This window comes from Bos indicus, chromosome 26 (assembly GCF_029378745.1).
Source record: "Bos indicus isolate NIAB-ARS_2022 breed Sahiwal x Tharparkar chromosome 26, NIAB-ARS_B.indTharparkar_mat_pri_1.0, whole genome shotgun sequence".
Taxonomy (NCBI): Eukaryota; Metazoa; Chordata; class Mammalia; order Artiodactyla; family Bovidae; genus Bos; species Bos indicus.
In genome coordinates, this window is record NC_091785.1 from 5,075,363 (window position 1) to 5,090,949 (window position 15,587).

At 35.0% G+C, this 15,587-nt stretch overlaps 1 protein-coding gene across 1 annotated transcript in view; it reads left to right on the plus strand.

Annotated features, from left to right (window-relative positions):
• Positions 1-15,587, plus strand: part of PCDH15 (protocadherin related 15) — a 1,036,870-nt gene that overhangs the window by 492,958 nt on the left and 528,325 nt on the right. The window contains exon 5 of the mRNA XM_070780422.1: positions 6,556-6,711. Within this exon, the coding sequence (XP_070636523.1) occupies positions 6,556-6,711 (156 nt within the window). The remainder of the gene's footprint in view (positions 1-6,555; positions 6,712-15,587) is intronic.

A 15,587-nucleotide genomic window follows, 5' to 3' on the forward strand; every position in this document is an offset into this window, starting at 1 on the left:
GAAGATCCCCTGGAGAAGGGAAAGGCTATCCATTCTTGCCTGGAGAATTCCATGGACTGTATAGTCTATGGGGTCACAAATAGTCAAACATGACTGAAAAACTTTCACTTTTTCACTTTCAACATAATCTAATTTTTTTTCATGCCTTCCCTGATACTCTTTTTGAGCTTATGCTTTGAAATGACCTTTATCTATTACCATCAGTTGGATGTTATCTACTACCAAGACATGTCTCAAAATGCTACCCTCTACATAAAAGTATTTCCTAATAGTAACACTGATATGTAATTTCTTATTGTAAACTCCAGAGCCTTTAAACTCTCTCTCTCTTTTTCTTTTTTTTTGACCACATCATATGGCTCTCAGGATTTTAGTTCCCCAACCAGGGATTGAACTTGGACCACAGCAGTAAAAGCACTGAGCCCTAACCACTGGACTGACACGGAACTCCTTCAAAATTCTTTTTTAACTTACATTATTGCTTGCTTGCTAAGTTGCTTCAGTCGTGTCCGACTCTGTGCGACCCCATAGACGGCAGCCAAACAGCCTTCTCTGTCCCTGGGATTCTCCAGGCAATAGTTATCTATATTTATCTCATATCAGTTTTATAGAATTTGCTTAATGTACAAGGACTATGTCATATTAATCTTAACGCATGTTGAACTTTGCATAAATAAGTACAATTAAATAAATGTAATGTCCTTAATAGTTGATTGTGAAAAACCTACAAGTTTCTATATATTACATATATCTAATAACATTTTCAAATAGGTACTTTTTATTTTAGGCAACTTCTTTAAATATGCCATTAATTGTGAAAGTTTAATTTGTAAAGCACACTTTTAACTCTGGCCAGCCATTTATGTTAAGTTTTGCTTCATCATTTAAAAAACATTTCTATAGCACATTACATCTTTTTTCTTTTCACTATCTTCCAGTTTAATTTTTGAAGTAAATATTTTTTAAAAAATTTTGTAAAAAGTAGTATGTATGTGGGAAGAAAAATCATGGTAACATCCTTTCATTACAATGAGGAGTGAATAACTTTTGCCTTTGCCTTTGCTTTATGAAAAATAAAATCTATTCTTATTCAAGTTGGCTAAATACTTATTTTCCATTTAAATTATTAAATAATCCAAATATTGTTGTTTCTAGAAAAATCTCATTTCTCCTTAGACTAAATATGTATGCTATAATCAACACTGTTCACATCAATACATTATTTATAAATGCTTCACTTTGCATTTTGCAACTAATTGATTGTACAACAATTTTTTTCAAATTAAAAAATTTCTTATTCAAAAATTCTTCCTTTACATTTTACTCTCAACCTTACTTTGCAAAGATCATTTTCATCAACTGTTGGTACATATCATTCCTGAACTTTGTGTATGTCAAAATATATTCACACATGTATATATATGGCTGGCGTGCACCTTCTCAGACTTCCTCTGCGGCTTGCCACATGGACACAGGACCCGGGACCTACTGGCAATGACAGCAAGCAGGCAGGAGGAATATTTGAGCCACTGCCATCTTCTTACCAGTTGTGCCAGCTCATCCTGAAGCCATCCAGAATGAACATTTTGAGGAGAAACAATGATGGATGAAACCCATTTCCATGGTAGCTGGCAGACACACTATGGGCTTTGAGCTCTTGTCTTCCCCACCCCTGCTCTGGTGAGACTTGGGGTCTGGCCTTCCAGATTCATCAACCAGTGCAACCCACAAAAGAGGGAAGTCTGAGATGGGTTTACCTGTCGTGACCCTAGTGAACTCTACTGATTCCCATGCCTAGCTAGCTTCAGTTTGTGCATCTCTCATTGTATTTGCCATTTCGCAGGACTGAACTTCTCGCCTGTATTCAGTTTGCCTTTGTAGGACTGAAGACATTTTGGAAAGATTAGCATGACCTTGACAATTAATCTCCCTCTTTCCAAGACCTTCTGCCCAGAAGCAGCAGTCCAGTCCTTCTCTTGCCAGTCCCTGCTGCACCCCTAAAGTGGACAGACCCCTGGGCCTGAGGCACGGCCCACCTTGTGACTCTGTATCATTTCTGCCTGGAGACTTGTGCTGCCAAGTTCCACTTGACAGATCTCCTTGTGTGTCATTGTTGGCAGAATCAAATCTCTGTTCTCCATACTCCTCCTGGCCACTGTAATTTGAGTTGTTGACTCTCACTACAGAATTAATCCTTCATTAGGTCATTTGTTCTAGCCTAGCCCGTGCTTACTTCCTGTCCCCAGTGTTCCCTTGAAATCCGCACACCAGCTGAGCCATGACATATCCTACCTTCAGTCACCTCTATTGCAGGAAGTGGAGTTTGTCTAGACATCCTGGGTTGAGCAGGATATCCTCCAGTAACTACTGTTTAGGTCAAATTCAGGTGAGGTTAAACCAGAGTAAAATATCACCAGCTGGTTTCAGAGAGGAAGGGGCTGCCAGATGTCTCTTGTGAAGACTGCGCATTTATGATTATGTAAAAAACAAACAAACAAACAAAAAAACATATATCCATAACATATGGATATACAAGTATACATTTAAAGTGGACCTGGGTTCGATCCCTGGATCCGAAAGATCCCCTGGAGAAGGCAATGACTATCCACTCCAGTATTCTGGCCTGGAGAATTCCATGAACTATGTAATCCATGGGTTCACAAAGAGTTGGACATGACTGAGTGCCTTTCACTTTCACACCATACTAAACGATTGTCTTTAAATTTGGAAAATTATTTGCATGTCTAGGGAAATATGATGGTAATCACTCTAAATAATTACCCTCAAATAATTTATATACAACATTATTTTTTCTGATTTGTTTCATGAATGAAACAAATTAAGAGAATCAGAGAAGATAGAATTGCCATGACTTATTTTTGCCACCAGTTATTAAAAATAAACCAGAATTTTCCTAACATTCCTAAGTTTGTTGGAACCCCTTGACTCTCACTAATAGCCTTGGTGGAACTGTACTTGGTATTTTTATGACCATCTTATATAGAAGAATAGAATCTATTCCAATGTGAGATCACAATGAGTGTTATATATTAGCCACCAGGAATTCTTGCCTTCATCATGATCCATTATGGTTGGAATTTATTGCAAGCCAAGATCTATCTATGCTACTAACATTTGCATAGGGAACTAAAGTTGTTAGTGACAAGAGTTCCAGGTGACCTGATTATATCTAATTTACGGGCACTTAGCAGGACTAAATGGGGACTCAGCACACTACATTTGATTCTCTACTTGCAAAGATTATGACCTTTCTGATATGGAATGGTTTTATAGGTCTCTTTTGCAATGTTTATAAGATAAATAACTTTAGAACATAAATTGTCACCTGATTGTCTTCAAGAGGTGTGTCAGAAGGGCTAATAGTCACCTGATTGTCTTCAAGAGGTGTGTCAGAGGGGCTAATAGTCACCTGATTGTCTTCAAGAGGTGTGTCAGAGGGGCTAATTGTCCCCTGATTGTCTTCAAGAGGTGTGTCAGAGGGGCTGTTATTTACTTTACAATTGAGTTAGGATTTTTCTTAAAAAGTCTATGAAGATAAATACTGTAAAATCATAATCCACTGTAAAAATGGAGATCATCTAATCTAAATTCTTTCCAGAAAATTTCTCAGATCTAGTCTTTTAAGTTATGTTTTAGCCTCAAATGTGCTGATTTTCAGTGATGTGGCTTTACTTTTTGGATAGTTCATTCTTTTCTGTCCCACTTTGGATTATTAGAAAATCTCTGCTTACATTGAAAACATATGCTTTGTAATACTTTTAATTTATTAATCTTATTTCTGCCCACTGAGACTACAATGAATAAACTAATTGATCTTTTCATAACAACCATTCAGATGTATGATTAATCTTGTGATTTTTAATTTAGACATTTTGAGTTTTATCACACATTCTCAGTGTAACTAGACTTCACATCCTATTTGTCCTTGAATTGGTGCTTATTGTAATCCACCTATTTCTTCATCTATTATTAATGCATATGAAGTAATTTGTATTATTATTCAACATTGTATTATTTAGTGTTGGCATGTAAACTCTTCTTTTACTCATCCAAATTTTATAATTATATTTTCATATTAATGTTTGTAGCCATTTATTATTATATTTGGGCAATTAAGTTTTGTTTCTAATACAAATAAGGTGATTTTAATTAATTATTATAAACATTTATGGTTTTGAAACTTATTATTGACTCATTAAAATGATTTTGAACCTTGTTTTGTATCATTAAATGTGCTATGCATCTTTCTGGGCTTGTGGTATTCATGGTATTCACAGATTTTTATACACATGACTTTAATACCTTTGTATATGTTAGTTATTTAAAGTGAATTGGAAGGATTTCCCTGGTGGTCAGAGGTTAAGCTCTGCACTTCCAGTGCAGGGGGCATGTATTCCATCTCCAGTTGGGAAATTCATATCTCATATGATGTGTGGTACAGCCAAAAAAAAATTTTTTTAAGTGAATTAGAGAAGACATTAGATTAGAACTCAAAGCTGTGTGGCACTTTATTAGAGACCTTCCTCCATATAATGATGCTTCTAGTTACTCTTTCTAGATGCAATTATTCAACCAGGTATAATACAATTCAACTGCCTTTCTCTTTATTGGCCATAAATATACCTTGATATTAAACAACGTTTTTTTTCAGGTTAGGCATGTTTCTACAATGTTCTTCTCATTAGAAATGTGACATTCTTAATTCTGGTAATTATTGTCCTATATCTTTCTGTGCATGCATGCTAAGTTGATTCAGTCCCGCTCTTTGCGATCCCATGGACTGTAGCCCACCAGGCTCCTCTCTCCATTGTTCTCTTGGTAAACATACTGGAATGGGTTGCCATGCCCTTTTCCAGGGGATCTTCCCGACCCAGGGTCGAACTCGCCTCTCTAAGTCTCCTGCATTGGCAGATGGTTCTTTACCACTAGTGCTGCCTAGGAAGCCTGCTATATCTTTAAATTGGTTTTAATCCAAATATTTAACATTTTGTTTTATAATTCAGGATGATCTGTTTGTATTTTGTAGATTCTTTTTTTTTTACACTTTTGGAAATTTAGCTTTTTATAAGTAAAAGCTAGTTTGCATTTTAAGTGTTACTATGTTCCTAGCACTGGATAAGTTCGTATAATACTTACTGATAATTATTATGATAAGTCTGTCATATCAGCATTTATTGTTATATTCATTTTTAGAGATGAACAGACTGAGCACAGAGAGACTTTGCATCTAGATCATATAATTCATACGTTATGGGACCACGGCTACAAGCCAAGTGGTACAGCTCCGACAGTACTCAGCCACGTGTTCTAGGCACAGGGCTAGTTACTGTGTAGAGAGATCAAGTCATGACCAAACTAGCATCCCCAGCTTTATGAAACTTCCAGTGCAGTAAAGAGAAAAACACTACAACAAATATATAAAATGTATAATATGCCATGCGGTGCATGAAAAAAGCAGTAAAAACAGTAAATAGAGGGGAAGTTGAGAGGAAAGAGCAGATTGGAGGCATGGCATTCTAAACAAGGTGGTCAGAACAGATCACACTAATAAAATTACATGCAAAGATAATTTTATAAACTCTGAAAAGATTTTAAAAATGACAAAGAAATATTTTGTGTCATTACTTTGCATATCTAGAGTCAGAGATGCAGGTGTGTATCATACTCCTGCAAGCCCTTTGTCAGCACCTGAGTAATAAGTGCCTCCTTGATGAAAATTCTCCCTTTGTAGAACTGTATCATAAAATAATTAGACAAATTAGCACCTATTTATGTATAAAATGTTTATTGAAATATTGCTTAAAATGACAAAAACTAACAACAGTAAACATATCATTATAAGTTTTTACTTAGACCAAGTGAGCTATAGCTTTATAATGGAATACAAACTATAGATTCATAGTAGTATACATCAAACTGCTATAGTAAATCTATATTTGCAAGCATGAACATGGGATGATAATCTCGTGTGTGTGTGTGTGTGTATAAGACAAATTACTTTTGCAGAGAAGAAAAGATTAAAAATAAAGTTTAACTGTATAGATTTAATAAATTTGGGTTGTGAATGGATTCTCTTATTTTGGTTATCTATATATTGGTTTATATCAGATATGAACATTTAATATTTTAGAAAAATATAAATAAATGCAAATTTTATAATCTCTCTACCCTATGTATATTATTACATTACTTTTATAAATTAGAAGCTTATGTCATTGCTTCTTTGACTTTTTTAAAAGCCAAAATTTGTGGCATCCCAGCAAATCTCAGCCATCACTTTTGTGATTGTGTTCATTGCTAGTCCTCTAATTGTGAACAGAATGCTACCTGAGATTCTATTTTTTTTTAATTGAACAATGAAGTAATCATGATTGTCTTCTCATCCATAAAATCATATAAAATGGATCAATTTTTATAGATTACTATAATTTAAAAGTAAATAAGTATAGAATATTTTATTAAATAGTACTTTGACAATAATGAGAGACTTCAATTTCAATTGTTTTTTTAAAAGATGCAATTTCTGTGTTGCAGCCTCCAATGAACATACACTCTCTCGTGGTGCAAGTTCAGTGCATCAACAAAAAAGTGGGCACTGTTATCTACCATGAAGTTCGAATTGTGGTGAGAGACAGAAATGACAACTCACCCACATTCAAGCATGAAAGCTACTATGCCACAGTAAATGAGGTCAGTTTCTTTCCACCTTTCTCTGTTTCCTTTTTATCAATATGTGTAACTGACTGCATATTATAAGTATTTTGAAATCATCCCTCTGTAATAATAAAATAATAAACTGTTTAGAAATACCGAGAAAACATTTCAAAAAGAGTGCTTTAGAAGAATAAGATCTGAGTGACTTCTAATATGGTTTTAGGAATTCACTTTGCCCTAGAAAAAAAGAATTATTTATAATAATGACCAAAATATTGATATTTGTATCATCTTGGACAATTTAATGTCTGAATCTATATACATACATGGTTGCTAAGGTTTATCAGCAGCTATTCTTATTGTCAGACATGACTGAGCGACTTCACTTTCACTTTTCACTTTCATGCATTGGAGAAGGAAATGGCAACCCACTCTGGTGTTCTTGCCTGGAGAATCCCAGGGAAGGGGAGGCTGGTGGGCTGCCATCTATGGGGTCGCACAGAGTCGGACACAACTGAAGTGACTTAGCAGCAGCAGCAGCGTTCTTATTGTAAAATGAGACAGACTAATTTTTTTCTTTTGTAGCTCTGAGGTGGTAGCTGTAATTAAGTACTAGAAGAAAATACATATTTAAGATTTTATTAATTTAAAGTTATTTCCTCAATTTTGAAATCAAGTTTTGGCACATTAAAAATAATTAAATATAATTAAAAACTAAATTTATTATAAAAATGCTCATCAAATTATCTAAAAAATATTTTAAAAGTAGTATTACTGATTTTATTGTGCTGTGCTAAGTCATATCAGTTGTGTCTGACTTTTTGCGACCCTATATACTGTTGCCCACCAGCCTCTTATGTCCATGGGATTCTCCAGGCAAGAATACTGGAATGGGTTGCTGTGCCCTTCTCCAGGTATCTTCCCAACTCTGGGATCAGATCCACATCTCTTATGTCTCTTGCATTGGCAAGCAGCTTCTTTACCACTAGAACATGCTTTTTTTGTTGTTTGTTGTTTACTTTTGTTTTCCTTTTGAGCTAAAATCCATAAGCCAAGAATCCTTTTAATCTTAATGGTGACTATTATATTAATTTTGGGGCATTCCATTAAATTATAAAATGTTTCTAAAGTATCTCTAATATCTATTATGTGTAATTTAGACACAAAAAATGAACCACATTTTTAATAGCCTCTACTTTAGCAAATCATATTCCTTCTATGATGTCTATTTTTTAATCTTAAAAATACATATCTACTTTATAAGAGGAAATCAGTACACTTTGAGTATTAAAACAGCATTGTGCCTATAACTTCTACATTATTTTTGAAATTATTTAAAATGTGTCTTATTTACTTCAACATTCTTCTGTTCATTACAATTTAAAGAAATTATATTTCTCATAATCTGAGAATTTCTAGATTTTTTTAAATTTTATTTTATTTTTAAACTTTACATAATTGTATTAGTTTTGTCAAATATCAAAATGAATCCGACACAGGTATACATGTGTTCCCCATCCTGAACCCTCCTCCCTCCTCCCTCCCCATACCATCCCTCTGGGTCGTCCCAGTGCACCAGCCCCAAGCATCCAGTATCCTGCATCGAACCTGGACTGGCATCTCGTTTCATACATGATATTTGACATGTTTCAATGCCATTCTCCTAAATCTTCCCACCCTCTCCCTCTCCCGTAGAGTCCATAAGACTGTTCTATACATCAGTGTCTCTTTTGCTGTCTCATACACAGGATTATTGTTACCATCTTTCTAAATTCCATATATATGCGTTATTATACTGTATTGGTGTTTTTTTTTTATTGCATTAAAAAAATAAGCTTTTTAAAATTTAACAGGGAAAGCCACTTGTCAGTCAATGTTCAACCTTTTTGAGCTACCTTTTACTTAACAGATTTCTGCTAAAACAGACAAATGCTAATTAATGTAATTAATCATGTTATATAATAATTATTTAGCATTTTATTTTAGCATCTAAACTATACTTTCTGAATGAGTTTTTACTTTGTTCGAGTGCTAGTTTTATTTGAATATAAACTGAAAGATAAATTATCTTAGGCAACAGGCCTAATTTTAAAATCCAGTCTTGTACCGTGTTTAACTGTTCTTGGATACATGTCTTTATTTTCTAAAACATACAAAGTTCAATTTGCATTCAAAGTATTCTATGTAATTTGACTACTTCTACCCCCACTCCAATTTTTTTCAGCACTTTGCTAAAAACTAATTTTTCCAATACTATTTTAATTGTGTCATTCTTCTATTCAAAAATTACATAATTTCTCATTATTATCAAGATAAAGATCATCTGTCTCCACCAGCTGACTTTCAAAGCCTTCTATTATCTGATCTTTTGTCAATGTATTCTTAAGTTCAGTTTCTCTCTGATAATACACATTCTGTTCAGATTAACTTCCTCATATCTTACAAATATACTCATTTCTTTGGCTTTACTCACACTGTTCAATTTACTTAGAAGGGAATCCTCCATACATTGCAAGTCTCCAAGTTTTATTCATTTTTTAAAGTTTAACTCATGACCCATTTCCATTTCCTGTTTCTATACTCATCCTGAGCTATACACAGTCATTGATCTTCAGTTTCTCCAAACTCTAAACTCCTATATCATCTGGTTAAATGCAATTAGAATGATACAATTTGTAGAAACATTAAACATTTTATCTTAAATATTATTTTGGAGAGGTAAGATTTCAATACAAAACTGCCTAATTATGTTTTTCTCTCAATGTGGTTCCCAAAACCAATTGAGACAATCCTATCACACTGATACTATGGTCAGATTTTCTATGCTTTTTGTGGAACATGTGGAATTGGTATTTTCCTTCATTGATTTTGTTTGTACTCTCTCATATCAATTTTCTTGTAAAGAATACAAAGTTTATTTAAACACCAAAGCATAATTATAAGAAAAAATGAAATTTAGCTATTTTTCTCACCCTATTTTTGAATAATTTTTAGTTTAATTATCTTGAATGAGTTTATCAATGTTTCTTTATCTATATATTTATCTCTCCATCAGGGCAAATATATTGCAATTTTATATATACACATATATATTTATATGTATGTGTGTATATGGGTGCATATATATATACTGCAACTACAGTGCTACCTCTAAAATAAAATTAAATAAAATGTATTTTACTCTGTGAAAGACTGCAAGATATTTTCCATGCTGTTTCTTCTTTCAGTACAAAACATACAATTAAGGTAGTTATGACTAGAATGATCTAAATGTTTTCCTAAAAATAAAAATAAAGCCATTTGAGGTTTAAGAGACTATTGGTGCCAAAATATTTTACGCTTCATTACAGTCCAAATGACAGTTATAAAGTCATCATCACAGATTTATAAAAGTGTCTTTAAGTCCGATTAGTCACTCTCCTTATTCACTGTGAGGAAATTGAGACCTGGAACAGCACATGAATTGCCTACAAAAGTTTAAAATTCTATTTTTGTGAGACAGAAGATATTGAAAGTTTTTTTTTTCTCTCTCTGGGTCATTGGAAGCTCTCAATTAATTTTGGACAATTGTATCATTAAGTAATTAGTCTGGCTGGTTTGAAGAACAAGTTGTACAGTCTAATTGTTGCTGATCATTCTTAAGTAATTTCTGGAAGATAAATATTTTCTGGCAGTGATGTCTTTGATAACACATGCATCCCATTTCAAAACGTTCCTTTTGACATAATAGAAAGCAAACAAGGACAAATCAAGGCAAACATGTTTTCTTATGCTTGTGGAGAATTAATCTCAGGGTAAAGGAAAGGTTATATTTGTCCTGGTCTTTAATGATCTGTTTACAGAAAGGGCAATATTTTTAGTCAATATTAATTTGTTCTTTTTATCACCTTGACTATCACCCTAAATGTACTTTGCATCTATGACCTGCTGTGATTTATTGCAGATAATTTGTTGGCACTTTCTGGAAGAATGTTTTCTTGCATTTTTCTTGACAGGTAGATGGTATACAGTTAAAAAAGAAAGAAAGAGAAAGGAAAGGAGAAAGGAAGAAAGGACACATGCATTATGTAGCACTCTAGTATTTACTGTTGAAAAAATCTGCATATAAGTGGACCCATACCATTCAAACCCATGTTGTTCATGGATCAACTGTATATATAAAGCTTCTGAACTGTATTTCTTCAAGTGTCTAGGAACTCAGAGAAATACAGTTCAGATATAATCAAAAGGTTGGACTCAAGGAATTTGCCAGTGTTCAACTTTTTTTGACCTAGAAAAATGGCAATTCATATTCTATAAATAAAAAACTGTTTTAAGTAAAAATTCATGCTGCTGTATTATTGCAGTGTTTATATTGTGGTCTTATACTAGTCAAGAATGAACACTTCATGTCTATTACCAGTACTATTGTTTCTTGATGGTGTTTTGATTTATTTAATGAACTGTTTCTATCAGTTTTTGCTTAAATTAGTAGTCCAGTACTCTTTCCAGTACTCTTGCCTGGAAAATCCCATGGACAGAGGAGCCTGGTAAGCTGCAGTCCATGGGCTCACGAAGAGTTGGACATGACTGAGCGACTTCAGTTTCACTTTTCACTTCATGCATTGGAGAAGGAAATGGCAACCCACTCCAGTGTTCTTGCCTGGAGAATCCCAGGGGCGGGAAAGCCTCGTGGGCTGATGTCTATGGGGTCACACAGAGTCGGACACGACTGAAGTGACTTAGCAGCAGCAGCAGATTTCTGGATTGTCACTAAATTAACTATAAGGAGTTCTGCACAACAAGCTTAAATTAAGAAAGGACAGAATGGAAGGACATGAAACTGAAGAACACACTTCAGGTCAGATCCTGGAAGGCACCATCATGCCTATTCAGTTCTGCGATGACAAAGAAAAAAACATGATGTGGATAGCTAATTTGTAAGATTATTGACCATGAGTTAGCAAAAATAAAATTTTCCTCCCAACAAGATATTTAAATATATATTATTATGTGTAATTAAAAGATAACACATAAAATGTATAAGGAAACTGCACATCTTCTCTCTTTTCTTACTCAACATTCTTCAATATGTTTCTGTAATATTGCTTTTGGATTCTTGTCATCCTATATACAGAGGCAGTACTACATGGCTGTTTGACGAGGTTATGGAAGGAAAACTATACCTAACAACTGCAGAATTAATTCTTTCCAGTCACATGAAGCATTTGCAAGAATTTACCAAATGTTAAGGTATAAAGGAATGTCAACATATTCCAAATGACTGAAATTACACTGAGTATGTTTTCTAATCACAATGTAATTCAGCTTGCAATCAATAAAAACACAGAATTAAATTAGAAACTTCACACTTATTCTGAAAATGACATATAAAACTCTCATTATTCCTAACTAGTACTATTGCATATGTAGAAATGCAACAGTATTTACATGTAGATTATTATAATTAATAAATGAGCTTAGCAAATTTGAAGACAAAGTCAATATTAATTTTTTAAATAAAACTGTAACAAACAAGAAGCAAATTGTAACGTCATTCCCTGATCATAGCACCTTCAATATGGAGGTTTCAATTATATCAGTTTACTCTAAATTAAATTAAACTTTTAATTGAAAGGAAGTACAATTCCACATCTTGGTAAAGATACAGAGTAAATACAACTTCTATACATTGTTGGTAGAGGAGTAAATTGGAACAATTACTTTGGAGATTTGCTTGTAGTTTCTACAAAAGATAAAGAAAAAGAGATCTTATGACCCAACAATTCTGCTCTTGTGGTATGTATGTTCACCAAGTAACATGTACAAGAATATTCACTGACAGTATTTCCATAATAGTTAAAACTGAGACAACTCAAACGTCCAACTATGTTAGAGCCGGCTTACCACTTTTAATTGCATTTATCTTGAAAAAATAAAAATTTCTCTGTGTTTCAGTTTCCTCATGTGAAAACTAGAAATGAAAATATTAGGACACCTACCTCATGGGGTTTAATCAACATTGTAATAAATCTTAAAGTAGAAAAGAAAAAAAAAGCCCGCGGATTTTAGTATACAGATGTTACTTGTCTGTTGTTGTTTAGTCACTAAGTCATGTCTGACACTTTGTTTCGCTGTGGACTATAGCCCAATGCTGGACTGGGTTGCCATTTCCTTCTCTAGGGTGTTACGTGTGTATTTTGTAAATAATTTTAAAATACAATCTTAAATGAGTCATCTTTATATCTTTTATTTAAACCTGATATTATATTTATGTGCATTTATGTGTGTGTATAATATCAGGCTTAAATAAGTGATATAAAGATTTAAAGTGTGCATATTTATGTGTGGTGGTGGTGGTTTAGTCTCTAAGCTATGTCTGACTCTTTGTAACCCCATGGACTGTAGCCTGCCAGGCTCCTCTGTCCATGGGACTTTCCAGGTAAGAATACTAGAATGGGTTGCCATTTCCTTCTCCAGGGGATCTTCTTGATCAGGATCAAATCTGCATCTCCTTCACTGTGGGGTGGATTCTATACTGACTGAGTCACCAGAACACTCATATGTGTGTGTGTGTATGCGTGTGTGTGTGTGTTTTGAGTTAAATTTGAGAAGAAGCTTATACATGATAAAGTGTTTTAAGGAAGGAGTAAAAGTTTTCCAGATTATTGTGACAAATTATATAGGCTGACAAAATAGTGATGACAGAAAAAGAAGCCCAGATTTAAAAAAAAAAAAAAAAAAAAACTTGGTAAATATAAGCTATGTGAATTACAGTACTTTTTACATAACCCTAGGGGGAAGTTATTGAAGACTGAAATTGAAGAAAGTAGGGAAAACCACTAGACCATTCAGGTCATATGATTATACAGTGGAAGTGAGAAATGCATTTAAGGGACTAGATCTGATAGAGTGCCTGATGAACTATGGCCTGAGGTTCGTGACATTGTACAGGAGACAGGGATCAAGACCATCCCCATGAAAAAGAAATGCAAAAAAGCAAAATGGCTGTCTGAGGAGGCCTTACAAAAAGCTGTGAAAAGAAGAGAAGCGAAAAGCAAAGGAGAAAAGGAAAGATATAAGCATCTGAGTGCATAGTTCCATAGAATAGCAAGAAGAGATAAGAAAGCCTTCCTCAGAGATCTATGCTAAGAAATAGAGGAAAACAACAGAATGGGAAAGACTAGAGATCTCTTCAAGAAAATTAGAGAGACCAAGGGAACATTTCATGCAAAGATGGGCTCGATAAAGGACAGAAATGATATGGACCTAACAGAAGCAGAAGATATTAAGAACAGGTGGCAGGAATACACAGAAGAACTGTACAAAAAAGATCTTCACAACCAAGATATTCACAATGGTGTGATCACTGACCTAGAGCCAGACATCCTGGAATGTGAAGTCAAGTGGGCCTTAAAAGCATCACTACGAACAAAGCTAGTGGAGGTGATGGAATTCCAGTTGAGCTATTTCAAATCCTGAAAGATGATGCTGTGAAAGTGCTTCACTCAATATGCCAGGAAATTTGGAAAATTCAGCAGTGGCCACAGGACTGGAAAAGGTCAATTTTCATTCCAATCCCAAAGAAAGGCAATGCCAAAGAATGCTCAAACTACTGCACAATTGCACTCATCTCACATGCTAGTAAAGGAATGCTCAAAATTCTCCAAGCCAGTCTTCAGCAATACATGAACCGTGAACTTCCAGATGTTCAAGCTGGTTTTAGAAAAGGCAGAGGAACCAGAGATCAAATTGCCAACATCTGCTGGATCATCGAAAAAGCAAGAGAGTGCCAGAACAACATCTATTTCTGCTTTATTGACTATGCCAAAGCCTTTGACTGTGTGGATCACAATAAACTGTGGAAAATTCTGAAAGAGATGGGAATACCAGACCACCTGACCTGCCTCTTGAGAAACCTGTATGGAGGTCAGAAAGCAACAGTTAGAACTGGACATGGAACAACAGACTGGTTCCAAATAGGAAAAGGAGTACATCAAGGCTGTATATTGTCACCCTGCTTATTTAACTTCTATGCAGAGTACATCATGAGAAACACTGGGCTGGAAGAATAACAAGCTGGAACCAAGATTGCCTGGAGAAATATCTATAACCTCAGATATGCAGATGACACCACCCTTATGGCAGAAAGTGAAGAGGAACTAAAAGGCCTCTTGATGAAAGTGAAAGAGGAGAGTGAAAAAGTTGGCTTAAAGCTCAACATTCAGAAAACTAAGATCATGGCATCTGGCCCCATCACTTCATGGGAAATAGATGGGGAAACAGTAGAAACAGTGTCAGACTTTATTTTTGGGGGCTCCAAAATCACTGCAGATGGTGACTGCTGCCATGAAATTAAAAGACGCTTACTCCTTTGTACGGAAAGTTATGACCAACCTAGATAGCATATTGAAAAGCAGAGACATTACTTTGCCAACAAAGGTCCGTCTAGTCAAGGCTATGGTTTTTCTAGTGGTCATGTATGGATGTGAGAGTTGGACTGTGAAGAAAGATGAGCACTGAAGAATTGATGCTTTTGAACTGTGGTGATGGAGAAGACTCTTTGAGGGTCCCTTGGACTGCAAGGAGACCCAACCAATCCATTCTGAAGATCAGCCTTGGGATTTCTTTGGAAGGAATGATGCTAAAGCTGAAACTCCAGTACTTTGGCCACCTCACGCAAAGCGTTGACTCATTTGAAAAGACTCTGATGCTGGGAGGGATTAGGGACAGGAGGAGAAGGGGACGACAGAGGATGAGATGGCTGGATGGCATCACTGACTCACTGGACGTGAGTCTGCGTGAACTCCGGGAGTTGGTGATGGTCAGGGAGGCCTGGCATGCTGAAATTCATGGGGTCGCAAAGAGTCAGACACGACTGAGCTACTGAACTGAACTGAACTGAACTGAGGGGGAAGTTATGTATTTATGTG